The sequence below is a fragment of the Anomalospiza imberbis genome, chromosome 4, assembly GCF_031753505.1.
Source record: "Anomalospiza imberbis isolate Cuckoo-Finch-1a 21T00152 chromosome 4, ASM3175350v1, whole genome shotgun sequence".
Classification (NCBI taxonomy): Eukaryota; Metazoa; Chordata; class Aves; order Passeriformes; family Viduidae; genus Anomalospiza; species Anomalospiza imberbis.
In genome coordinates this window covers 9,682,258-9,709,977 of record NC_089684.1, presented here as the reverse complement: position 1 = coordinate 9,709,977, position 27,720 = coordinate 9,682,258, and the positions used below count along the sequence as shown (strand labels likewise).

The 27,720-nt window shown below is 36.3% G+C and overlaps 2 protein-coding genes across 4 annotated transcripts; one reads left to right on the top strand and one right to left on the bottom strand.

Annotated features, from left to right (window-relative positions):
• FBXO8 (F-box protein 8) lies at positions 1-16,629 on the bottom strand. 3 transcript variants are annotated; one of them, XM_068187053.1, is made up of 7 exons: positions 16,508-16,629; positions 14,295-14,637; positions 12,166-12,505; positions 9,871-9,997; positions 3,134-3,252; positions 1,494-1,690; positions 1-754 (listed from the first exon to the last, which is right to left on the bottom strand). In XM_068187053.1, exons 3-7 carry the CDS (start codon positions 12,492-12,494, stop codon positions 567-569), a joined length of 960 nt encoding a protein of 319 aa, XP_068043154.1. In that variant the 5' UTR covers positions 12,495-12,505; positions 14,295-14,637; positions 16,508-16,629; the 3' UTR covers positions 1-566. The 3 variants fall into 3 exon arrangements, with proteins under 3 accessions (XP_068043154.1, XP_068043152.1, XP_068043153.1); XM_068187051.1 differs by lacking the exon at positions 16,508-16,629 and having other exon boundaries at positions 12,166-12,502; positions 14,295-14,478; XM_068187052.1 differs by lacking the exon at positions 16,508-16,629 and having other exon boundaries at positions 14,295-14,434.
• On the top strand, positions 16,524-27,720 carry CEP44 (centrosomal protein 44). Its single transcript, XM_068187060.1, is given in 10 exon segments — positions 16,524-16,663; positions 17,259-17,406; positions 18,396-18,542; positions 19,416-19,534; positions 20,982-21,120; positions 21,490-21,699; positions 24,384-24,453; positions 26,315-26,442; positions 26,695-26,732; positions 27,520-27,720. Coding segments are annotated over 10 exon segments (1,197 nt in total). The 5' UTR covers positions 16,524-16,574; the 3' UTR covers positions 27,629-27,720.

The window sequence follows — 27,720 nt, the reverse complement described above, 5'->3', positions numbered from 1 at the left end:
TTCTATCATCTCCTAGAATAAACTTTATTGTAGTATTCAGATCAATGTTCCTCTAACTTAAGTATCTGAGGTAGTCAGCATTGTAAAAAAATGCAAACGCAAGTCAAACACTAATTTAAGAGATAAAAGGAGAAATTTTAGTTAAAATACTTTACAATAAAATAATTATGATTATAAATCTCTTTAGTTAAATATATACACATTACATAGTATTCTAAAAAGAATGAACTTATTAAAGTTTCAAGCAGATCTAATGCACAAATTCACCACTTTTTCAGCTTAGACTGTAATGTCAGTTTAACATTCATAAATGGCTGTGTCAGACTAATGGCATTGTTCTGTGCAAAAATAAAAAAAATTATGAAAAAAAAATCCTTCTGTTCCCACAGTAAATAGATAGAAAAGGTAGTTTACACATACACACACTTACACACACAAACTTTGATTGCATACAGAGGTTAGAATGACCAGCACTAAAATAACCCCCATCTCTACAAAATAATTAATATCTTGAATTGATGTAGTTTTTGAAAATTACAAATTTTAAGTGCTAGCAAATTGTGCTTTTAGGCAGCCACGTGGCCAATAAGGTAGATGTTGTCATAAAGGTGCCCTACAAAATCTTCACTAATATTCTGTGCAGCTCGTCGCGTATTTCGGATGAATTCCCTCTTTGACATTTTGTTCTTCACATGAGGGCTTGTTAGATCAATCGAAAGTAGAATCAAAGAGTAACACAGTACATAAACTGCATCTAGACAAGAGAAAAAAAAAAACATTTAAAAAAGAAACTGTGATCATTGAAAGTATTTTCCCTGTCTAAGAACCTTATGGTCTTTATCATCTAGGCTCATAATTTTATAAATATACACATACACATATACATAGAACTACTCAGAAGAGTATCCATAGAAATAAAATTTAATATAGCAACTTTCAAAGTAATAATGTCAGCACACTGCCAAATGAGAATTTACAAATCTCTTAATATTTCTACATAATCCAAAAGCCACTAAGGGCTTTATATATTTTCATTTAAACAGATTCTTGAAGTTTGTGTAAACTAAAGCCAACATCCTGCAAAAGATTATCTTTTAACTATGTAAGCAGTTCCACTGCTGAAAACTGCCTCCTCCAACCAATTAGAAATGCTTGCTAACTTGAATGTGGCCCGATATACCCTTTCATTTCTGTGAAACTATCCACAAGGTAAAATGTTAAGTGAGTAAGACTCTGCAAGAGGAACTCCAGAAAAGAAAAAAGCTCAAAGTACATATAAAAATGAAGAAAGATAACATGGAAATAAACCCAACTAATCAGCTAAAAAAATAATCTGTATTTTTTTTTTTTTCCAACCCAAGTGGGATGACGACTCTATATTGAACCATTTTGTACTTTCAGATATACATGTTCAGGCACTGATTTTAAAGGTATCAGAAACAGCACAATCATCCAGAAGTATAAAGACCAATCCATTGCTCATTTTTGCTTACCAGGGCTAAGGCCAAGCTCTCTCATCAAATCAGGATTGCAAGCACAGAATCTGTGAGAGAACTTTGTTATGAGAGTTTCAAGGTACTCCCCTCGCTCCTCAGGAGCGTGAATGTGTCTGAAGAACTCTCTCAGTGCATTTGGCAAGAACTGATTTCTGAAGTTGTGCAGCGTCACAAGATCATCCAAAACATCTCTCCTGCCAGAACAAAAAGTCATTAGAAAAGTTTCTTTTAACTGTTTAAATATTAAAATGTGTAGATGTTAAAAACAAAAATTAAAGCTTTAGAATAGTATGAGCTTTTGTTTTTGCTAAAAGGCAAAATTATCACTAACAGCACAAAGATAATATAAACACATGTTCTTTGCCTATTTGTAGCCAAATACTATAAAAACATACATGAATCAGAACTCAAAGTTTGCATGCATATTCAATCAAGGTCTACACAGAGATTGATTCCTTTAATCTGTGACAAAACCACTAAAAAGGCAGTAAAGGGAATAGATTGATGCATGCCACACATTTTGATGTCTAAGTAGAAGCCGTTACAGGATTGTCTTAAAACCTGGCTTCAGCTAGGCAAAATTTGCTCATGGGAGCCCATCAGAATGTGATGTTCTCAAGTGTTTTGCACTGAACATAGACACACATAAAAGATTCACACCACACCTATAATACCAGATGTGCAAAAATCAGTAGCAGAAAATTTGGAAGCAAATTTGAAGTGAACGTAAGAATATTTTCCTATGTTTATCCTGATTTTTACCTTGCTTGTGAGTTTCAACATTTAAAAAAGTAGTTTTTATTTTTAGTGTCTAATCATACTCTGTTTATGAAGGGAAGATAAATGGCAGTAGGAGTCGCTAACATTACCTTGCAATCTCATCCATTAAATGGTTTTGTATTTTTATTATTGTCTAAATGATTTATAAATCTGAAGTTTTACTGCACAGGACTGCCAGTGGTGATAACATTACAGACTTCTTTTATTCCTTTAGTAGTACAGGCTGAAGAGGATGAGAAGCAGGAGAGGATTCCTGTAGAAGTCCTGTTTGCCCTCTGTTCTTCCTATTCAGGTGCAGTTACTCTTCTCCATGATATTGCCCTACCCCAACCTGATGGCATGAGAAAGTACTGTGGAGACAGAACAGCATGCCACACCAGGGAGAGTTCCCTTCTGCAGCTCCTGATGTCTCCAAGAGGATGCTCCCTTCCATTTCAGGAGGTGTGTGCAATTTCCAGTCAAGAAATATCAGACAACCAAGTAATGGTTAGATGATTCAACATTAGTTACAAAGCTATCATCTCTTAGTAAAGTGATTATTGCTTTTTTTGAATAAGACTCACAAGAAAGGGAAAAAAACCCGTCAAGTCAAAAAAAGCAGCAAAATATCTATGTAAGATTTTATGAGGATGTGAGATTTATCACTTATAGGTGATATTTTTGAGGATTCTTATGAAGTGTTACAGTCACATAAATACTTGAACTGAGTAACTGCTCAGATTTAGAAGAACCATTACATAGCTGCATTTTCTTATGTTTTTACATCCTTGGAGTGGCATCTCTACATTCAAAATATTGTTAAATGGGGATGAACATTGAAAATTAATAGAAAATATCTTAAGATAAATTGAAATTACCTTTCATCAAGGTAGATTCTCAGCTTCTTCCAATTCAGTGTTCTTGTGCAAAAGATAAACTTAGCTATTTCTTTCGGTGAATCATCTAGTATGCCTTTGGACATAAAATAGTTGACTCCCTAAGATAAAATACATGTACATATAAGTATGTTTAATCTTCACAATGTATTTAGGAACAAGTATTGTACTTCACAATGTATGAATGTAATCCTACGAATTAACTGGTTTGTTTTTCAGAATGATACCTCCTCCTCTAAATCACATTTCAACATGCAGAATACACTCTAACATTTTAAATCAAATGCAAAGAAACAGTTTAGTGTTATGGTTCAGATTTTACATACAATCATAGTAGAAAATTTTAAATTATGAACCTCATAATGAGCATGATGGTTCTTTAATAATTTTTTTACAGTGTGTATCAGTATTTTGGTTTTCATACTTTTGCAATAGTATTTAAAATGTTGCAGGGACCATATCTGGTAATTTAATAACGCTTGCAAATAAGAAAATCTTAGCCATAATGTGTTTAGTCTTCAAAATCTTTCATTAATACAGTAATGTTCTCACATGTATACAATGTATCACATTCAAATAGATGCATTAAATGCATTTGTTTAAATGTGTAATAATGCAAATAAACACAAGCACGTTGATTTCAAAGCATAGGTAAGTATCAGCATATATAAATATGCATACACATAAATAAGAACATTATGCCTAACATAAAAATAATTTAAAAATACAGAATTGCATAATATTTATACTCATATTATGATTTTCAGAATTTTACAATTTGACCAAACACACATTTCTTATAGAATAAACATGGTAAATTTAAAGTATCGCAGTGATATTCTGGATTCTTTCTGGACATTGAAATACCCCGAAGCATAAACCTATTTTCCTTACAATCTCAGAAATCAAAACCCAACTAAAGGATTTAAAAAATGTTCACAATTTTCAACAGCTAAAATCTAAACTTGAGAATAACTAACCAAGTTCTTCCAATTCAATTCGGCAGGGGCTGGGAGTAGTTCTCAGCGTCTGTTACCAAAAAGTGTTGCAATACTTATGTACAACAGATCTTGACTACAGCATAAGGCTGAAATATAAGATGAACAGGACAGTGCATTTCTGCACAGAATAATGTACCAAGGCCACAACCTAAACCACCTTTAAAATACTTCTGAAATATTCTTTCATAAATCTTCTGATATTAAACTTTACAGTATTTTGTAAGTCTACCCTTTTAGTTTACAATACAGCCACAAAGATGTAGGGGCAACCTGTTATTCAGTGTATAAACTAAACTTCCCAGTGCTCTTGAATTTTGTGTTAATCAAGATACATTTAGCAGTTAATCAAGATACATTTATTTTGTTAAAATAATGGTTTATAAAAAATAAATAAAAATATAAAGGTTTTTAGATAGGTAAACCAAAAAATCTAGCAGTGTTATGTCCCAATTTTAAGAAAAATCTATATTTAGGATGACAATGTAACATGTATTGCTCCATCATCTTGCATTTCAGTCCAAATTAGATCATATTTAAGTTTGTCCATAATATGGATGGACAACATGTTACGTACTTTCTTGAACCAGAGCTAAATAAAAAATTAAAAATGGGAGATAACAAGGATTTTGGCAATTTATGTAAGATGAGCAGCAGAATATCTGCTTTACATATATCCTGAGTTAATGAGATTTATATGTTTGCTACAGTAAGAAGTATTTGCTTACGGTAATACAAACTGAAACCTGGCAAGTAAGTCTTGAATAGCATTTGTGCTCCAATTAACAAACACTTCTGCAACACATCCAGAAAATACCTAGTGTGACACAGAAGAGGCATGATGAAAATAACACCTTCTTTAAGGTAGAGGGTTTGTTTCTCTGTGACAGTAAATGCTGCAGTTTCTTTCCCATGCGCTAGCTCAAAACACAATGTAGGATCTCTATCTGACAGGCTACAAAGTCTTTGCATTATTATTTTCTATCTCTAATTCCTTTCTTCCCTACCACACACAATGCTTGACAATATTTTTCCCCTCTGAATGCATTTTTCTCATCTCATTCACAAGTAAACAGGGTGTAAATAAAATACACTTCACCACATGCCATTGCTTCTAGTTGCTTTTTATTTAATCATAAGCTATCAAAACTATCAAAAATACTTTTCAACAGTAGAAGCCTGATTTCTCTTTTAAGTTCTTAAATTTTGTCTCACAGCAAATGACATTTATTTACAAGATTTACAGCATGTCATTGAATCTGTTTTTCATAACACCGCAAATACTACCTTGAAAACCTCTCAGAACCCTTGCTTCAAATAGATCACTTTTGGTAGCTAAGATGGTTGCTTGTGGCATATATACTAGCTGAAGTAAGCAGCCCTACACACTATTAAAACCTGTGGTAAGATTACTTATCAGTCAGCTGGTGATTCTCTTAGGAAACATTTGACTGCAGTCAGGTAGGCTGTTCTGTGCCATGATCTATCAGCTCTGAAGAGGCCTTTTCAACACTTGGGAAACATTGCAGAATGAGCACATACAGTATCTTTAAAATTCTGATTCAGAGCAATGTAATGTTCTTAGCATCAGAGAATTAGGAAAGATGCCTTAAACCTTGCCTCTGTGGCGAGCATGTTATCTCTGAATTTCAGACAGCTCTGGATAAAATATTAATGTATGGAAGTGTTGATTTAAATTACACATGCAAACAACAATTTTAAATATAGACTAATAGTAAGAACAAAAGCCGTTTGCTGTATTTCAGTATGTTATTTTTTACAGTTGGTTTTTTTTCTCTGGCACACAATGCTTATTTTGCCAGCCTATTCTATTACAGCACTGACACTCCTTGCTTGTTTTCTACCTGTTTCCAGTAGTCTTTAGATTTGTTTATAACCATAAAGGATTTCTAAAGTGGAAAACCTTTCTTTTTCGGTGTTGATTGCATTTCTGCATTGACTATCTTCTTTGCTAAGAGTACTTTCAGAGCACTTCAGTACAGCAGTCAATATTGAAACTTTTGTAGTTGCCTTTGACACCTCTGTTTAAATATGCATACAAAACAAACCAGATATATCCTAAGTTAACGACACAGAAATTTTGGAATCAGTATCTAATATAGCAGGGTTTCAAATTCTGTTGGTGATTCTATGTAAAACTAACATTATTAGTAAATAAAAATTAGACACATATGGTATCATTGTTCCCATTTTTCTATGGAAATACACTATCTTAATATATCTAATGGTGCATCTTCTGGAACAAAGCACAGTATTTATGAGATATTGTATAATACATATTTTCATGATTGTTTTACTAAGTTATGAATCAAGTCATTTGGTGACAAATGTGGACACAATACGTAACATACATTTCAAACAGTGTCTCTTTCACTGTATGCCTTTAAAATACAGTCTCAGTGATTCAATCAGGATAGCAGAAGTTGCAAATAGAATGCAGAAATATTTTTCATGTTACACAGAATCCATACTAATAATTTACAAGATTAAACCACTCTGATTTTAATGTAGAAATATCAAAAGGCTTCAGCTCAATGTTCCTAACTTTTTTGATAAATCACACAAAAGAATTTCTTTCCTCTACAACATACACATAATATTCTTCAGACTGATAAATCAAGGCATCTCAAAACTGGCTTGCTTAGTAGATCACTATGAAATAGGGTAAGTTTCAGAATTTGCTTAGAAATGCAGCACAGTAAACAATCCATCATCTACAGACTATCTATAATTAAAAGTCAGGTAAGATAGCTTTACACAAGTGGCTAAAAATTTATAACCAGGAAAAGGTCAGAAAAACCTGGCCTCCCTGTCAAAAACTAAGGGCAACTTGGAGAATGAGGCAATCAGAAGAGTGGAAAGACAGGTATAGTATAAGCACTGTCTTACTGTAGTTTATTATTTTGTTACGCAAAGGAAATCCTGACCTCACTAAAGACAGACAGTTTTGGTAGAGTACAGATTCTACAAGGTCCATAAAAATAAATGCTATTAAATAGACCAGTTAGAACCATTAAGAATGAAAAAAAAAACAACAAGATCATACTTCCTGACCAGAAAATTCTTGTTTGTACCTTCAGTTTCAATTTTAGCTACATAGCATTGTTCCATATAATAAACTTGACAAAATATTTTGTACTGAGTTAGAAACTGGATACAAAACAACGGGAAATAACTTCTGGTTGCTTACAAATTCTGGTCATAAGCACACAAGATGAAATGAGCACTGCATGAGAAACATTTCACATATGCCATACATTCTTTAAAATAAAATACGGCAGAAACCAGGTAGGCAGATTAAACAACATGATATTTATATTCAAGTGCTAATACTAACACTAAACTATCCCCTCTCTCCAAAGAAACAACAACAACTAGGTTCCGAAATCTTGTCTACAATGGTAGTGTCATATTAAAAAAACCCAACAAAACCAACCAACCAAAAAAAAAAAACCAAACCAAAAAACAAAACAACAAAAAACCAAAACAAAAACCCCAACCCAAACATGCACTGGAGTTTTTTTTTTCAGATTACATGTCATGTGTTTAGGCACATCCTTTCAGCAGAATGTGAGCTCCTGCTATGAATTATGCAAGCTCATGCACACAATCAACACGTTAAATTACAGCAGATTTCACAACACCATGCACACAACAATGGCTAACCGGAGAATCCTACCACAAAGTGTGCAGATGCTCTTCCCTACCCCGTGAGCCACCGCTAGCTCTGGAGCTGTTGCTGTGGAGCCTGGTTACCCATTTTCATGACATGGGCGGTGTCCTTTGGAGAATCTTGCTCCTGTGGCTGTAAGTATTCCTATTTTTTTAGTAATTTGATCAGGTCTGTTATCAAATGTAAAGCAGAGTTTGGCAGGAAATTCGGAGACACAATTTGTAATAGTGGAATGTCATATCATACGTTCCAGTCACAGTGTCCTTATAATAGTAATTCTGCCAATATCACAATTGTAAACAGTAAAAGCAACAGTATTTGTGAATTCTTCTGAAACTCAGGCCCTGAATAATTCCTACCAGGCTACGGTGCTCCACAGGGAGAGAGGAACAGAGCCCTTAGGAGATAACCTACAAGGTTCTCGTCTCTCATTGAAGCAGTGTTTGTACTTCTATTGTAAAATATAACCATAATGAAGAAGCAAGAGTAGCATAATAAAGTTAATATCTAATTTAGGTATGCCATAAGTTAGTTCTAATTTGCAGATCTTAATAGCCTTTAAAAATAATGAATCTTCTATTAAGTACCTTTTCTGGAGGCTCCAAATGCTTTAAAAAAACCAAGATTACTCTAAATAAGGTTGAAACATAATGAATGGTACATTATAAACTGAGATAGTTGAGTGAAAAATTGTGTTAAAAAAATTGAAATCCAAAGAAAAATTTGGATGGACAATGCTGCTAGCAATACATTTGATATATTACTGAAAACATGTACGTTACCTATATATTGCATCTAGTTTGAAAACTTTCACATTTATTACCAAATTTGTAAATTCTGCAGAAAAACAATACTAATCACTCAAATAGCCAGGTGCTGATGTCTTGATGCTGTGTATCAGAGCTCAAGGCAGAGTTCTACCAGAGAAATTACAAAATACTCTATTTGTGACTGATAAAAGTAATGGTCTCTTAATCAAGCAGAATATGAGATAAAGCAAGAACTTAAACAAAATTACATTATTGCAATGATTCATAGAACTGCTTTATTTATTTTACCCCATGGTCACAAGTTCACACTTTCTGTATAATTTCAGCTGAGTGAAATTTGCTTCTAGAAGTGTTTCTTTTCATATCTCAGTCCTTTTTCTACTTGAGATTTATTCAATTATCACTTCCATGTATATGTGTAACTATATGCAGGAAGTTAACAGCATTTTTGTTCAGTACTGTGTACACTCTTTTCCTAGGAAACATGAAGCAGGAGTCTTGTTTTATACACAAAAGACTCTCTCTGTCACTTGGGCATTAACTGTCTATCTCCCAAAGCTGTCTACTCTCAAACTGTTTTCTTCTTTGAAAGGTGACAGACTGAAAGCAGAAACTGACTTTTACAGTTAGTTACATGAACTTATAAATGGAAACCTCTCAGTCTGACAAGTGATGTTTTTATTTTGAAGATAAATTTATGTTGTTCTCTAAGAAAAGATTATGCACAACAAACACCTACAGAAATGAAATCAAACTGATCTTCAGGATACTTCAGCAGTAGATCTTTTTCATATTTCAAGATTTGCTCCTTGATAGTGGAAATAGGTGAAAACCCCAACAGGAAAATGTGATTGTGATAGAAGTAATCAGACTTTATACCTCATCCTGCTTTGCCTAAAGTGAACCAAACATACTCTGAATTTTAAGATTTTTATTCCCGTAAGCTCACTGTTATGCTCTTACAATGCATCACTGTCTCTTCAGTTAGGCTATCTGCCTTGTTCCTAAGTTAATATGTGGTTATGAATTTCTGGCATCCACAGAAGTGTACAGAGCACTTAGCAGGCAAGTAATGTAAATGATGTACACAGGTACAATACTCAAAAAAAAAGACCACAATACCCCTGCAGCTCAATATTAACCATCTATACAGTAAAACAAACACTGATTAAAACTTTGTTTTTATATGGCTATAATTATAAAAAAACAATCACAATTATTGTAACTGTTTGTTACTGTCAGCAACAGTTCACTTACCTCATCAGGGTTGGCATTAAAGGTGAGACTGCCCTCATCTAGCTGCATATACAATTTTCTAAAAGAAAATCCTAGAGGCGGATTCTTATTGTATATAGAACAGTGACCCCAAGTGGATTTGCACAACCTATGAAAATAGAATTAATCTATTATAAAAATTCCTTTCCAAAGGTCATGGATTTTACAGAAGCAAAATGTAATCAACACTGCAAAACTAAATACTCAAACTACAGGAAAAGTTAAAAGTAGGTTGCTGTAACAGTTATTAAGTCTTTTTGCCATGTTTTCCTAAAATCTTCAATTATATGATTAATGTTTTCTTCTTATAGAGGTTTTGGTGCATTTGAGTGAAACATCAAAACATATCCCAGCAGGTGGCATCATAATGACAACCACACAGCAGAGACCTCTGGCACTCCTAGAACCTGAACACTGGAGAACAGTGACAAGTTGTTCTCCTGGGGTACTGTGGCAGATTAAAACATTCTGTTTCTTTTCATGTGCCTCAGTTGTGCAGTGAATTGGAAACTGTATCTGCACACAATTATGCCATTAATTCAGCACTTTCCCCATCTGTCCTTTGACACCCAAGTCTTCTTCCTCTTGTTCTAACTGGCCAGTCCTAATGACTAGATCCAGTCCCATCCCTCTCTATCTTCTATAACTTTTGAGCTTCTTCCCTTTTTATTCCACCCTGACTCCATATCAGTTCCATCAGTTTCTGTCCCTCATCTCAGTTTTTTTGATGATACCCATCTGCAATTCCCTTTCTACACAATCGAGATTCCTTATTGAACTGGTAGTTCTGCTTCAACACACCTGCCCTGTAACTAATTAGGAACAATGTTTAGGACCCAGCAGGTAGTCACTGGAGACATGGCAAAGATTCTGTTTTCAGTTCTGGAACCTGGGTCTCATTTGGACTGAGTTTGGAACTGCAACCACAGTTCTTGCCAAAGTTTAAACACGCCCTTATACATGTGGAATAGTGAAGATTTTTATAGAGATTATACAAATTGAGATTTTTATTTATTGCTAAATGGATGGATTTTCATTAGCAAATGAAATGTGGTATGAACGTGAGTATTATTTGGTAAGATTTCACGAAAAATGGTTGAACTGTTTCCCAGAATGACCTTCAAGGAAAAGATGTATTTCCACCCCACGTGTTAAGAATATATACTGCAGGTAATTAAGAAGCTCTACTATCTTCAAGCTTTGGTCTAGGGAATTTATTTGTATTTAGGTCGGGTTTGATACCAAGAACTGAGCACAGTACAATGCATATTGATAAACTTAGAAGAAACTTTCTGGTATCCTTCACTAGAATTCCTGTTTCCTGTCAATAGAACAGTTCCCAACAGCAGAACAGCTGTGACAAAGAAGTTATGTTGCATTATCCTTTTGCTAGGTTCAAAAGCATGATAGGAAGGGAAGCTGCTTAATTCAAATGCAGCAAGGCAAGGAAACAGATGAGGGGAGGAAGAGATGTAGAGCATAATTAAAGGTAAATAAACAACCTGAACAGCAACCCAATTGCTACAGTAGTAATACTGTCTGCTAAGGGAGAAGAAAATGTTGTGAAAGAAGTTATAAGTTCTGCTGACCATCTACTCCGAAGATGATTTCATGAGTCTTTCCTAGTGCTGTAAAACATAAAATACCGAATAATATGTTCATTCCATTTTGGTATTACACTGCTTTATCTTAAAAATGTTCCCTTATTTATTTCCCAGACATACAAATTCTGCATATGTTGTATATGTGTTTCAAGTGTTAGGCTGAAGAAATTTCACTTGAGAAAAAACGAGCTTTCCTCCCTCCATAACCATCTTCCAGAAAAGATACACCTAATTTGCTTCAAGTGCAGTAGAGGAGTTCTCACTTCTCTTCCTTTGGAAGTTTGGCTGAATAGGTTTGCTTACTTAAGCTAGACAACTATTCAAAGTTCAGAGAAGTAATGATACAAACACCTGAGATGTGCTCTGAGCTAATACAAAAGTGAAGACAAGTCTCTGTTTTTACCCCATGCTATCTCAAACACCAGGTGCTTAATAATACACATGTATACTTGTGCCAAGCACACTTGTGTATGTAGTAATCTCCAGTAATACCCCATACTAATTAGAAATCCAGAATAACACATTTTTAAACTATATATGTTTCCTCTATATAAATCTCATTTAACTTAGGAAACCTTTGCTAGGTTAGAAAGACAAAAGCACTTACTGAAGCAAATTTAAAATCTAATACTTTTTACTATGCCCAGGTGATACTTCTTTTTTTCGTGCTTACCCTTGCCAGAGGAGCTCATCATTAGCAAGATCCTGCCAGACACACGACGCTAGACAGAGATCAGTTGCATTCAGGTACGACAAGATGGTAAAGCTGAGCTCTGGTGGCAACATTTCCAGGTTAATGAATCCTTCTTGTTCTTTAGATTTTCTTGTCTTCAGCAGGTGGTAGATGTCAATGCCTCCTTGAGCTTGTTTGCGATGGCTTGTATTGGAAACATTGTTAGCAGGTATCCTCCTACCATGCTCTCTGGTAAGATAGCCTTGTCCACTGTACCCTTGCTGTTGCAATTGCTGGTTTCTAGCAATTCTCCAGAGTCCCTGACCCATCTGCGAGCCTGCTGGACATAAAATCCAAATTAGATGTTGACGGTTATTTGTAAACATTTGTAAGACAGACTCAGCACATAAATAAAATTTTGGGACCAATCTGAATAGGTAGAAATTGAGTTCTGGTAAAGTTATGTTGACCAGGTAATCAGTATTCATGGGGCAACTGAAAAAATACTGAAAACAAAACCCATTAAAAAAATGTAGATTTTTTTCAAAAGTTTCCATGCTTGAAGAGCTACAAAATTAACAATAAGCTTCTTCAAAGAGCACCAAATATTATCTATATCCCATGCAAGTTAAGAAAACTTAAGCTTCAGAACATTTGGAATCTTCAGGCTTCCTCCAAAATTTATTTAAAAAACCTTATTTAGAGTCAACAAAGTACTATAAAACATAAGGATAAACAAAAGTGTATTAGGTAGCACAGTGACTGACACTGAAACAAAGTTTTACAACTTCAGTGATAATGCAGTAAGGATTTTGTGTGCTCAGAAATAAGAGAGTAAGTATCTTTTCAAGCTTTCTTACCTAGTAGCATAACATAAAGCCTTAATAATAAGGTAGTCACATACTTATACAGAGGATATCACTGGAGAAATAGTATAAAAAGCCTTTTTGTAATGTAAAAAAAAAAAAATAATATATTTGCTATTTAAAGGACCAACTGAAGAAATTTCACAGAAAAAACAAAATGAGAGAATTTAAAGCAGTTAGGACCAGCTGCTGAAACTCCACAAGCTCTGTTATTTGTGTAGCTATTCGGCAGCTTATCTGCCATTTGTTAGAACACATATAATTTTCCCAATCATGTAATTACTTTCAGCTTTGTAATAATCCCGGATGAATACTTTCGAGCCCATCATAACAAAAGATTAATAAACCCATTGTTATAAAGCCTTTTAAATAATGGCATGAAAACCGGTATTTTTAATTTACTTTGAACCTATACTTTCTATCTTCAGATTCAGTATGCCATTCTATTGCATGTTTTCACATTTCTAATAATGTTATTTTATCTAGTAATTGAAACCTCTTGATAGCTTGGCTGGAGTAACTACCACAGTAAAAATAACAACGAGCTTGTTTATAAATCGCTGATCTTCTCTAGCTCTGTCTGCTATCTATCAAAGTCAGATTTAAATTCTAATTGTGTCTTCCTCATGTTACTTTGCTACTGCATAATAAATTCTTTTCTACTGTTGACAAGCATGATAGGATGCTAAAAGTAATCTAGATTAATGCTGCATTAGTACTGCATTCTACTTCATTAAATGAAAACCAACATGCACTCTAGATACAAACACTCTCCACTTTACAGCAATTGAGCTGCTGATTTGCAGCCACGATTATCCCAACATGAAAACGTTCCTTCCTTCGATGCCAGCCTATCGAAGCTGAAGCTTCGTTCACAGCAGCTGCATTGCAACCGAGACGCGCTGGTCTCCCCCCGTAACGTGAAAACCCTTCACTCCCGACTCGGGGCAACCAGGCTGGAGGGTGGAGGCGCAGCCCGTCCCGCAGGTCCTGAGCTGCCTCAGGGAGCCGAGGGCCGAAGCCGCCCAAGGCCGCACCGCGTCCCGAGGGCTCCGCAGCCGTGCCGCCCGCCGAGCCGCTCCTTCCCGCGGGAGCGGCACCGGGACCCGGCCCGGGCACGGCCGCCCCGCTCTCGGGGCACCGGCGATCGCGGCCCGGCGGGTGCCGCCCCCCGGCCCCATTGGGCCTCTCCCGGAGCCCCGGCTGCCCATTGGCCGTGCCGTCCGTCCGTCCGCGCCACGGAGGGGCACCCGCGGGCCCTACCTGCGCCGGCTCGGCTCCAACCGCCGCCGCGACGAGCCCGGTCCGCCTGCGTGCGAGGGCCGCGCCGGGCGGGAGAGAGGGGCTGCGCGGGCCTGGCGGCGGGGACGGGCGGACAGGCCCAGGGAAGGAGCCTCGGCAGGGAGGCCGAGCCCGCCGCCGCCGCCGCCCCGACTCCTGCCCGGGCAGCTCTGACGTCTGCTGTTGTTGCTGGAAGTGACGTCCGCGGGGAGGGACGCGCGGGGAGAGGAAGTGCCCGTCGGCTTCGGTGGCGGCAGATTCGGTCTGCGCCCGCCGCGTCCGGGAGCGGCCGCGGGGCTCGGCGCGCTGCCGGGGAACGGCGGGGCTCCCGCTGCGCTGCCGGGGAACGGCGGGGCTCCCGCTGCGCTGCCGGGGAACGGCGGGGCTCTCGGCGCGCTGCCAGGGAACGGCGGGGCTGCCGCTGCGCTGCCAGGGAACGGCGGGGCTCCGGCGCGCTGCCAGGGAACGGCGGGGCTCCCGCTGCGCTGCCGGGGAACGGCGGGGCTCCCGCTGCGCTGCCGGGGAACGGCGGGGCTCCCGCTGCGCTGCCGGGGAACGGCGGGGCTCCCGCTGCGCTGCCGGGGAACGGCGGGGCTCCCGCTGCGCCGCCGGGGAACGGCGGGGCTCCCGCTGCGCTGCCGGGGAACGGCGGGGCTGCCGCTGCGCGGGTGAGCGTCAGCATCGCTCTCGGGACGGGGGTCTGTCCCCGCCGGGCGGGCCGGATCCTAGCCTGGCGCTTTCAGTCTCCTCGGAGACGGCGAGCTCTGGGGAGGGCTCGGTCTCCGGCTGTTGGAGGGGCGAGGGAGGGCGGGCGGAGAGCCGGCCCCGGTCCCACGCTGGCGAGTTGGCCGCAGCGCGCTGGTTCCGGGACCGCAGCCCGCCTTGCCGTGTCCTGGCTGGGACACGCTTGTTTGCCGCTGCTGCCCAGGGCAGCCAGCCGAGGACGCGCAGTCCCGTGTGCCGCTCGCTGGTGTGCAAGTGGCCCCTGCGCGAAGGGTGCCGCAGCCGGCACGGCGGCCAAGTCCCGTATTTGTCCGTGACGTTTGTGCATCTCTGATAATGGTGCGATTTCCACCAGCTCCTCGCCCTGTGCGACAGGGCAGTCTAGATTCAGTTGGAAGAAATCAAAAGTCTTGTTGTTGGGCATTTCAAAGACTGCGTTTACAGTGTTAACGCACTTGGTAACCTGCAGGGGGTAGCTTTTTACGGGGTTTTTTGTTTGTTTTGGTATTTTTGTTTCGTTTTTGCATTGATCCTTTGAATAGCATACGCAGTTTTGAGAGTTGTTCTTTGACCCGCTTCCTCGAAGTGCTATATTATCGTAGCTTGAAACTTTATTATACTCGATTTTATTCTTGATAGCCAGAGCTCTGTAACTTCTGCGGATTTATACAGACAAAAGCTATGTATCCCATTTTGCTGGGTTCACCTTCCCAAGATTTGCTGCCAACTTGACTGTTATTTTTGTCATCTCTTAAGCTATTTTGTAGTGACAGTAGTTACCAGTTTTCACATCCAGAGGTTTGGTGTAAAAAGAAAGGATTGTTGATACTTTTGGGAAACAGCCTATATAGGATTAGACAAAATCCTGTGAAGAGTGTCTTCTGTGAGTATTTGCATTGCAGATTACAGCTTAAGTTTTATGTCAGATTCTTTGAGATTTGTCTTAATAGCTATTTAAATTTGCAAAAGCATAGAATGGATCACATTGTAACGTAATGCAGGAAGAATAGCTGCCTCAATTTCCAAATAATTGGTTAAATTCTTCCAAACTTTGAAAAGTAAGTATTGTGTGCTTTCTGTTTAGTGCAATTAATAACCCAGAACCTAATGATTAAATTAAATGAACCTGATGATTAAGTAGGAAGAAAATCCTTTTAACAAGGGCAGAACACATAGGAAGAGCTTAATCTTGAGGACTGCTGATTAAACACTATAGAAACACAAGAAGAAAAACACCCACAACAAACCCAGCCCACTGTAAATGGAAGCTTTAACAGTTTCTTGAGACCATCACTTCATTTATAAGCTGTGTGACCATGACTCTTCACTGCTTGGGTTGGTAGGCTTCAAAATACTTGTTTTCTTTTAAGAAAAGAAATTTAGTGAAGCTAGTGGCAGGTAATTATTTCCCAGGTTCTAGCAGAAAGTTGAATTTAAGTGATTATTGCATTTTGTAATTTTTGTGTACATACTTTTTTTGAACAGATGTACTTTTTAACATTTATTTCATAATCTGAAAGAAGAGTAGCATTTGGAATAATGGCAACAGGAGACCTAAATGGAAGTTTAAGAAAAATCGAACAAGGACTTCGCTTGTTAAATTATCCAAGAGATGTGGATTATACAGTGTAAGTGGCAGTGTGAAAACTTATGCTAATACATGATGACAGCAAGATGTGTAAACAAGATATGTATTAGTATTGCCCCCAGTGATAAGTAAGCAGAACATAAGTGGGAAGTTGGGGTGTGGTCTATGTGGAGTATAGAAGTATGCAGTTTTGCTCTTCTGAGCAATACTTAGAACAGTCCTGAGCTGTATTACTGTATTGCTCCTCTTCTGCTCTTCTTGTCTTTGTTTTGGTTAATCACCTTTTGGATTTCTTCAGAAGTGCTTGCAAAGCTTCCTTCAAGAAATTTCATCCCACAGAAAGATTAGAAACAAAAAGAAAGGTCTTAATGTTGAGCTGGAAATGCTGGTGGGCTTCAGACTTGACAATGTTTAAGTTATATGAAGATCACAGAAACAATTTTTTGAGCATTTTAAAGATAAGAGCAAAGACAGCTGAATGAGCGAACCCTGGACAAAGAAACCATAAGATGAAAGACATTTGGGTAGAACATGCTGTGAACTAGAACATTCCTTTCAAGCTAAATGTTGGAATTCATGTAATGAAAGGCTTTTTTAACCTTCTGATGTGTAAAATACTTTTTGTTTCTTTATAGGTTAGTAAAGGGTGATCCAGCTGCATTTTTACCTATCATCAGCTATTGTTTTACATCTTTTTCAACTTGCATAGCAGAGCTTTTGGTAAAATGTGATGTGGAACTGACAGCCAAGAGTGACTTACGTTTTATTGAAGCTGTTTATAAGGTACCTCTTAATGTTCTTTGCTGGAGAAACATGGGTTTGAGTACAGCTTCACAGAAATGAAACATTTACTATGAGCTTTACTAGAAAGTGTAAGTTTTTGGCAATGAACATGAATTTTAGTTCTGTTAAGATTTCAGATGAGTAGTAAGTCACTGTGTACCAGTTTTTAAATTTTAATGAAAATAAGGATTGGTGGTGGTAGTAGCCAAATCTCAGTTTTGAGACATTTGCATAAACAGTAATATTGTTAGATGTTAATTTTGAAGAACACAGAAATGTTTATTGGACAATAAGATTTATAGAAGTGATCTTGGCAAAAATCTTAACCACCAAAAAATCACAAGGAACTCAAAAAATTGTAATGTAAGCACAGTTGAGAAATACAGCTATTTTGAAACACTATGCCATTTTAATACATAAAGTTGAATATTAACCTTTTATAAATCGTAATCAAATTCTTAACTGATTGAAAATAACTTTGAAGTACCCTTAAAATATACAAAAGCATGTTCTTATGAAAAGTGGATTGATGAATTAAGAAACAGTGGCTTATTTGGACTAGTTTTCCATCTGAGAGACTGCTTTACAGGCTTCTGTGGGAGTCTTATTTAGCCCTCTGATGTATTTGCTGAGATAAATGTAACTTTTTATTGTAAGTTCAGTTTAAAAGCTCTTAGTTTTAAGTTTTTTTTAGTATTAATTTCTATAGTCAGTTATTTCTTGAATTTTAAGACTGTGAGTTGAGGTTTACCAGAGTGATGGGAATGAAAGAGGAGATATGTTTAAGGCCTAGTTAAAAGAAACAGCTATATATTTATTGAGATATATATATATATATATATATAAAAATAATCAAACGAGAAAAGGCTTAGCTGTCAAAGTGCAGAATGAAAGATAAGATTGTAGGAAAATAAGAATATGGGCATGCCATTTCTACAGCAAATTGTGAGGTGAATTTGAAAGTGAAGTAAACTCTTATTTTGTTGCAGTTTCTTCGAGATCAATTTCAGTATAAACCAATTTTAACAAAAGAGCAGTTTCTTCAGGTTGGCTTTGTGGAAAGAAAAATGCAAATTGTTTGTGACATTATCAACTGTGTGGTGAAGAAACATAAGGAGTTGAGTAATTCTAGTAAGGTACTGATCAAATGGTTACCTTTATTTTAAGTTTGTTTTGACATGTTTGATGCTGCAGATAAACTGGTCTTCAGCTTCTATTTGAAGATGCAGCATTACTCATGGACCAAATAATGGAAAGTTAGTATGAAGTTCCATTGTAAGATGCTTGAATGCTTTCATTCAAGACATGAACTGCCAGTAATTTGTAGTATAAAAAATTAGAATGGAGATAAATCTAATTGTTGTTTTTACAGTAAGTGATATATTTTCTTTTACACTTCTTGATACAGTGAACATGTGAATTAATAAACTTCTCAGATAAATTTAAAGGCAAAGTGAGATCATCTCATATGTTGAATTTCTGTAACAATTTAAAAATGATATTTGTATTTGTTTCTCAAATATGGTTACTTTCATCAACGATACTTGTAATGGCATTATTTTTTATCAGTATGTGTTGTATATGAGTCTCTGCTTTAATGAAAGGAATTTCCAGTGTTTATATTTTATTTTGTTTCCTTTGAGTTTTTAGCAAGTCTTCAGGACTTCTGCATACTTAATTAGTCACTTTTGAAGACATAACTACATTTTTTGTATTTGTTTTACTTTCGACTCTGGTGCAAGTTGTCTTTTCTATTTATAATCATCTATTGATGCATCCTAGCATAGGTATTAATGAGTTTAAATGTATAGCATTTACTTCTGGATCTGTGTTCTCTACAAATTTGGGTCATATTTAATTTTTTTTAGACATTGTTGTACTACAGAGGTTTAAGTGTGTTTGTGTGTGTGCACCATGAAATATTCCTGACTGTCAGTGATGGTGGTTAGAAAGTGGGGTGTGGAATCCTGAAAATTCTCCTGTGTTATTTTCTTCTGTTCACTTTGGAGGTTAAATCCCAGACAAGAAAAAAAATCAGACCTTTTAAATTTGAAGTATGGTCAAATTGTGGTAAAGGTCTTGCTGATCCAAGTCACAGTGCTCTGAATTCTAAACAGGTATGAAAATAATTTCTATGTTTTATGCCTAAAGGTTAACCTTGTCTGTAGCCAGTCAGGCTCTTGGTGAAATTTTTTGCTTTCATTCTGGTTTTAATATTCTGGTTTCATTCTGGTTTTAGTCAAAGCAGTTTTGAGGTGGACTGGTGTTTGTTTGTTTGTTTTTCCTGAAGTGTGAATTGCTGAAATAATAGCTGAAATACAGAGGATGTTGCCTCTCCTACTGAGTAGTTGATCTCAGTGTCTTGCTGGTAATGACCTAGTGCTGTTTGTGCTATAGTTGAATTATATCAAGTGTAAGGGAGAGCAGTGGAAGAAGATACAATGGGACAAAGAAGTTGTACAGTGTTTGAAGAGTGAAGTGTGCTTGGCCTAGCATATGTTTTCAACACAGCTTTGAAAACTGTTTGGTCTTTTGTCTGAATCTGTTCAGCAAGTTTTCTTAATGTAGCATTCCTTTTGGTTTAGGTTTTACAAAGGTAAAATGATTATGCATTGAGTAAAAATGATTATGCATTATGCCACTCTTGGCATGTGAAGGAGGCTGCTTTCCTAATATTTTCTGCTAAAAGGTCCCAAATAAAATTGTAAAAAACATTTAGGACTATGACTGCCTGTTAATAGCTGGTTGTTTCTACTTGTAAGGAAAATACTGCTTTTATCAAGGAATATTTCACAAAGTAGGTGTTTGGAATGGCTTCTCTGTCTCTTCTAGTTGTTTAATAGTAGCACTGAGTGGGATAGATGTGTGTTTCAAGAATTTCCTAGTAGAGGAGAGTTTCAGCTTAACTAAAACACCAAGGAATCTGTACACGTTAAGATGCTGCACAGAACTACTAATTGTGCATTCTTATTCATTAAGTATTTTGTTTTGTGATGCTATCATAAAATTTAATCCACCTAGAAAGAATTGCAAAATTTCTTTTCATTTTCTCAAAGGGAAGCCTTCAAAGGAAACTACTGTGTAGCTCATAGGGCTGTTTTGCTGACAGTTGTCAAGAAAAAAGGAAGAATTCTAATCTTATTAGTCAAACCTGTTTTGTTCTTAATGTTTTAGTCATGGTTTTGCTGTTGAAACTGTCTATGCATATGAATTTCGCTGTATGTAATAATGTATTTTCCAGTCCACACTTAGAAATCTAACAACCTTTAAATTAAGGGAGGACATTCATATCTTCATTACTGTTTATGGAAAGAGGAAGCAAGGTACATAGTATATATGGTAAAGTGTGTGCATATTTGTTTTACAATTCCTTCAAGTCTGTGTGATTTTTTAAAAATTAAACTGCCTGCTGTTGCTTTCTGTATTTTGTAACCAGTTGGGATAAGATAGTTAGATTTAAATAAATATTGAAATAATAGCTCTTATGTGTTAATACTTGGCTAATGAATTGAAATATTCTTGTAACAAATAACACCAGCACTTTGTTGGGTTTGTTTGTTTGTTTTTTGACATACTCAAAAGAAGCCTCTAGTCGAACGGCACTCGGGAAATGAAGTTAGTGGTGATCTTCATCCACTGCCCCTTCCAGCACAGGGAGGGACTGAGCAAGAATTGTGCCCAGATCATGGTACTGTGGAAGTTAAATGTGAACAAGTAAGAGCTTCTCTTTTAAGTTGCTGTATTTTTTTACAGGATTTTTCAGGATTTTTCTAAAGGGATAAAGGTGTTTACATTATAGTTCAGGAGCATGCAGCTGATACTTAATAAATACTTTGAAAAAGTTGGAAAAAGGAGAAGTCAGTTAAATTATACTGTCTCTTTCAAGATACAGTTCTGTCAGCAACTTCTTTTAACAGCTGTGTTCCCTGAGTAGGCATATTTTGGTAATTCTGGAAGAAGAATAATTTTCTAATGTAGCAGGATGTGGTTACTGAACTTGCAGATTGCATTTAATTAGTTTGATCAAATGATGAATTGTTTCTGTTTTGAAATTAGAGGACATGTTCTTTTCCATATTTTCAGGTCATAGAAGAAAAGTCACAAATTGAGTTTTTAAAGAATCAGCTTGCAGATTTCCAGGTAAAGCTTCATAAGCTAGATTGGATGGAAGATAAACTACAAGTTTTAGAAGAGAAACTGCAAGGAAAGGTGATCATAGATGAGAAGGACTGGAATAACTTATTGAATCGAGTTTTGCTTCTTGAAACAGAACTGTTGTTACAATCCAGAAAGGTGTGTTAACTTCTCTTTTAATTCTATAACAAAAATTGCCCAAACACAATCTTGTTGGTCTGTTTCTGCCCTTCCTGCCTCCTGATTTGTTTTTTTCACTGGTTTTAAAGGTACTATCTGAATGCAAGGGCTGTTTATGAAGTTGATGGTATTTTTTTCTTAACTGTTAAATTCTATTCTCTGAGACTCTATGAACCAAAGCTCTCCATCTGTTCTCAGTAATAATGATTCAGTGTCATTTTATTTACTACTAAAGTTATAGAAGAAAGTTTTTGAACATGGAGTCTTCATTCTCCACAACAGGTAGTGACAAAAATGGATGGCATCCACAGTGGAAAATACAGGGTTAATCAAAAAGTTATTTCTTATTTTAGTCCTATATGTAATTTATGGGTCCTTGAAATTTCTAGTGTAATCAATAGGGTTTTTTCTCCTATTCTCACTCTCTTCCCCCACTTCCTATATCTTCTCAGTGAAGTTCATTGTATTTTTGAATGTGTAAAGCACTACAGTTGTGATGTGGCTACATTTGGCATTGCAAATAAAGCCTCTTGTTGCGTTAAGACTGGGTTATTTTTCATGCTGTTGAAAGGTCCTTGTGTGCACATTATGTCTTTTGATATATGTACACATGTAAATATTTTGAGTTGCAGTGAACCATGGCATCACTTTGAAATTGATCATGTGATCCAAAAATTTTATTCTCATGCATCTTATGTATCCTTCAGATACTGTCAGATGCTTTCCAGAAGTTGAAAATCCTTGTGGAAAATAGTTGATCGGTGTTGCATTTTTCTTTGCAGTTGTAAAACTGTTGAATTTATTCATAACCAGGAGCTCTGTGCATGTTGCTGACCCCACAAATTTGAAAATATTGCTCATACTTGTATACAAGATGTGTTTTACTGTGTGCCTTGCAAGTGTGGTATTTATGCAAAGTCTTGAAATGGACAGGTGTTCAGACTGATCACTAGGTTATTTCTAAAAGCTGTAGCTCAATTAGTAAGGATGGATAGTCTCAGTCACCTAAAAAAAAAAGTTTTAGGTCAGTAGTAGCTCATGTGATTTTACCTTCTGAAATCAGATTCTCATGGATTAGTAGACATGTGTCCAAATAATACCACCAATGATAATGGTTTTATTTTCTGGCAGCAGTCTCAAGAGGCCTTCAGGTGAACAGCCATAGACAGTTTTTCTTCTGTTTCAAATGTATTCTTTTCAAGAAATTACTGTAGCACATGGGAAAGCTCATATTTCAGACTAGACTTGTTCTTTTGTTTTTGTAAATTTGGTTTATTACTACTTCAGTAACATGTTTATTGTAGTTGTTCATATGGTTGGAATAGTATTTGGAAAATACTCTAAAAAATATCCCTCAGAAATTTCCAGGGATAATTATATTTCTGTACCGCATGTTACTGAAAGAATTTACCAGCAGAAACAAGTTCAATCATAGTTTCTGTGTGGCATTGTATATACAGATATATAAGACTATATGTATTTATGTATACATAGTCTTCAAAGCTAACTGTTTGGCAATAGGCATTTGAAAACTGCTAAGAAATAATCCTTTGGGCCACGGAATTGCTGCTTTTTTGTTTAATGAAATTGCATCCAAGTCGTGCTTCACACAGAAACAATTCAGAATTACTCCTCTCTTACTCTTGCACTTTACAGGGAATTTTTGGCATCTAGCCATCATAGCAGGAACACTCTAAGATCTGTCTTTTGCTGTTGCCAAAGTAGCAGCAGCTGTGCATTTAAGCTCTGGGAAAGTCTGAAAGCTACCAAATCCATTTCAATGAAAGGAATTGAACAGGCATAGTCTGTGCAGATTCTATTTTTGTATTTTTTTAAGAGACAGACTTTATTACAGTTCTTTCCAGCATTTTCCCATACAATACCTACTATTTCTCCTTCATTCATTTATTTGGGTATAGTATTCCCCTGTTAGCTGATGTAGTTACTTCAGTATATAAAGTGACATATTTTAAAGGCTGAGCTATCAAATCATAATGATAACTCGTTGGTAAAAAAAAGTCTAAATGTTGTTTGAGTGTTGCATTTTTTTACTTTGAAATTAGAAAGTTGAACTCAAAAATAGTATTGTTTCCTTGCTTTCGAACAACCTTTTTAAAATTAGATCAAGTTAAACTGAGAATGTTTCTTAAAAGAGCTCTCTCTCATTTAGGAGCCTGGGAAACCAGCTTAAAATGGCCTTCTGCATTCTAAGTGTTTAGGTGGAATGAATTTCTGTTAACCTATAGGCTATTTTTTTTAGCACTGAGTACTGTACTTTTGAATATCAACCAGCAGGAGAAGAAGGCACGCTTACTTTAAGCTAATGGCAACCAATGTTGAGACAAAATGATTAGTGCAGGCTAAGAGCATTCTGATTGTCCATTCTACTCATAGCTATGTTATATGCACTGTATTTTGGCCTGGTTTCACCCTCTTCATGAACAGCAATATTGATATTAAAAAAAAAGACCCATTAAATAGACTATTTTTTGATGAAGTGCATTTATGGAAATCTTGAACTTTTAGTTCTTTGAAGATGTTTGTGCAGTGTCAACATATCTGGATGGTGTAGCAAGCAAATACATACATGCCTAGTACCTAAATATAGTTTTGTTCAGTTGGAACAGGGTGTGTGGCTAAAATGCAGTAAACTTGTATTTCAGAGAGACTTACCTAAAGAGTTCAGCAATATAAATCAAAAAAGAGCTTCTAGTAGCATTCCAGTTTCTCTTGGTGAGTATTAATGATTTTCCATTTAATTACTGTAAATATGCTAAACACTTCTTGCTGACCTTGACTAAAATAAACTATTTTTAATTAGGTAACTGCAGTTTAGTGACCTCTGAATTTAAAACCATACTGCAGATGAGAAGTTAACCTCCTCATTATTTTGTGTTTCTAACTTATTTTTTAGATGATATAGTTGCTATAGCATAGTAAGTACTAGTTAAAAATAGCTACAAAAAATATCAAAGATGCAAATTTAAATAAGGTTCTGTTCCTAAAGCTGTGAAAAATAGTACTGTCTTTTGGACTTTAAAGCAGTTATCATCATGTTTGAAAAATGTGCTGTTCTCAAGCACAAATGGGTTTTTTTTGCTGCTACCAATATCTTTTAGGTTGCTCTTTTCTTCTTTTTTAACCATGATTGATAATCTTTGTTGGTTTTCAACTACTAAATGTTTTCTATATGTCATCTCTGAAGCAGTTAGCAGCTATCCAACTGGCATTTTTGATAAACTTTCTTGTTTTGAAGAGAAAGTCAAAATCTTTTTCTTCCCTTTCCTACTTCTGTTTAATTTTGATAACATACAAGAAGTAAATGAAGCAGACTTGAGTGGGAAAGAAGTTAAAAGTGCTGCTGAGGCCATGAGTAATTCTTTTGTCTTCTTCAATGGTAGCTCTTTAGCCCTTAGCTCTTTTAGCTCCCTCTGTTCTCTTCCTTGACTTGGCCTGTTTCCCTTGTGGCAGCTGTTATTCCTACCACCAGTGCTTAGGAGGATATTCAATTTTCCACCTTCACATATTAGGCTTTTTTGTCCAGTGTTGGGCTTTTGAATTGTAATTAAAAAGGAGTCTCAGTAATCCAGTTTCCATGGAAATTAGGAAGGTGGTTCTTGGTTATATCAAAGCTTGTTTTTATTGTGGAGTCCCAGAAATGGGACCTTCATTTTACAGGACACAGAAAGCTTGCAACATGTTTACTTCCTGTGATAAGTTTAGTGGTGTGTTACTGACACTTGAGGACTTTCTAATAAGTAAGCAGGCTGATGGTTTTTGAAAGAGAATTTTCGTATTTTCAGACTTCACAAATTCTTCTGAATTTGTTATTCCTGCTTTTCTAAAATTCAGGAAATTTTAGGCATAAAAGTTATGGGGACAGTCTTAACTCTTATTTGAGAGTTTGGAGTCCCTTCTTTTTGGTTGCATTCTTCAGAAATCACAGCTGTACCAAATAAACAATTTTTAATTTTAGGTATTTAAAAACAGTTTAATATGAATTTTAGATACAAAATAGTGTGGCTAAGTATGTTCCAAAGGTGTGATGTGTACATGGTGACATTACTAAAAACTGGGTATGGGAACGTGTGTTTTTTTCAAGATACTAAGTTCTCTTCCCTGATAATAGTAATCTAAAATTGCAAAGAATATCACAGCCTTCCAAATGAAAAAAAAAAAGACAAAATTTCTGCTACTTATAAGACAGCTTACTTAGCACAAATTGAAGACATGTCTGAACAGGCAATTTACAATAAAAATAATGTAAACTATATGAAATTACTATTAAATGTTTGGGACTGTAATCAGATGTTCATAAGTTTTGGTTTTAGTCTAATCAGGAGAAAATAATTTTATTAGTAATCTTTGGGATTTGCTTTTTGCAAATTATATATAGTATACATAGTGTCATATTGCACTTGTTTTTAAAAAATGAGAAGCCTGTTTTGGACTCTCATAGTAGGTTTTCTTTTCCCTCTTTAAACAATGCATTCTCTTCTGTTATTGCCTACTGTAAATCAAGTTATTTGATAGCTGACCTTGTAAAAGAGAGCAAAAAGGCAAAGGTGACATAAAACTGAGCATTTCTCTATAGATACAGAGAGGAATGAGGAGATGCCAGGGAGTCATCTTCAGTCGTCTGGATGCAGTTCACTGTTATCCACAGACCAATCTCCCAGAGACATGACCATTAATTCTCATGATCTGACAGACATTTCAAAGGTAAGTAAAGCTGGTGAATGCTCAGTTGATTTCCTTTGAGGTCAAGAGAACAAGTAAGCATTGATTTTAGTTGTATATACTGATAGAAAAACAAGAAAACTATGCAAAACTACATCTAGGTCTGTCTCATAAAAATACTTTTCATATGTAAACAGTGCTTAAAGTCACATTTTCTCTGAATTTAAATTGAAAATCCATCTGAAGAATGTAAGCTTTGAAGAGTTCACTAACTATGTTGCTTTTAAATTGTAGGAGACAATCAGGCAAAGAATGGAAAAGATAAGTAAAATGTAAGTAATAGGAAAGGGCAGCAGGAATTTATTTCCCAGGAGGGAGTTGTACTGGACTAAGGCACACAGAGAATGTACATATGTGTTCCAAACCTCAAAGCTCTGTACATCAGGTGTGGCATTTCCTTATGGCTCTACTGGATAGTAAATCCACTTACAGTTTTGTATTTGTGGGATGAGTCGCTGTTTTGCTTTCTAAAAAGCAATAGAAAGCACTCTTAATAGTATTAACTAGAGATTAAAGAGTGTTTAGAATTGGTTGATAAAAAATAGGAATATTATTTATTTCCTGATTGAAAGTCCCTGGAGCTTGCAATTTTTCTTCCTGAAAAATACCCGTTATCTTCACTGTTTTTTATTTAAGGAAAAGTAAAACTAATTTCAGCCTAAGCATTATAATTACTGTATTAAGATGTATTTGATATTAATTCTGAGATCTATAATAAATTTTTCTGTTATATTTTTATTATGCTTGAAGAGAAATGTGCTGCTTTGCAATATTTCTCTAGCAAGAGATTTCTCTTAAGTGTGTGGCCTATAAAAAGCTCTGGCCTTTTCTGTGATTTTAATTTTATTGTGTGGGTTACTTCTTTTCTGTGTACTTGAGGTTTAGTGATATATGGTAGGCATTTAAAATAGAAACAAATTGCAGAGGAAAGGGTGGGATGAGAGAAAATGTATGGGGTCATACTGCTTACTAGCATTTTGGATAATTAGGAAGTTAAAAGCAAGTCAGTTATTTTGCACCTTATTTTATTAAGTGTATGTGAACAAAATTTATTTTCAGAATTGAAGAAACTTTCAACTTGTTCAAAACACCAAGCCCACCTCTGGGAATACCTGCAAGCACAGGTCTTCAGACCTGTTCTCTGCAGGCTTACGGATACCAGAAATAATCTGTATCTTTGTACAACATTAAATTTTTAATATATCAAATTTGTAATGATCACCAGTGCTTTTATTGCTTTGAATAAATATTTTACTCATG

Bases quoted from the DNA above. Each gene is read 5' to 3' on its own strand.
- FBXO8 (XM_068187053.1), bottom strand. From the start codon at position 12,494: ATGGGTCAGGGACTCTGGAGAATTGCTAGAAACCAGCAATTGCAACAG. The intron at 9,998-12,165 runs GTAAGCACGAAA...CTATTTTCATAG, and splicing joins GATGAGCTCCTCTGGCAAGG to GTTGTGCAAATCCACTTGGG. The intron at 755-1,493 runs GTAAGCAAAAAT...TCTCTTGTCTAG, and splicing joins AGAGCTTGGCCTTAGCCCTG to ATGCAGTTTATGTACTGTGT.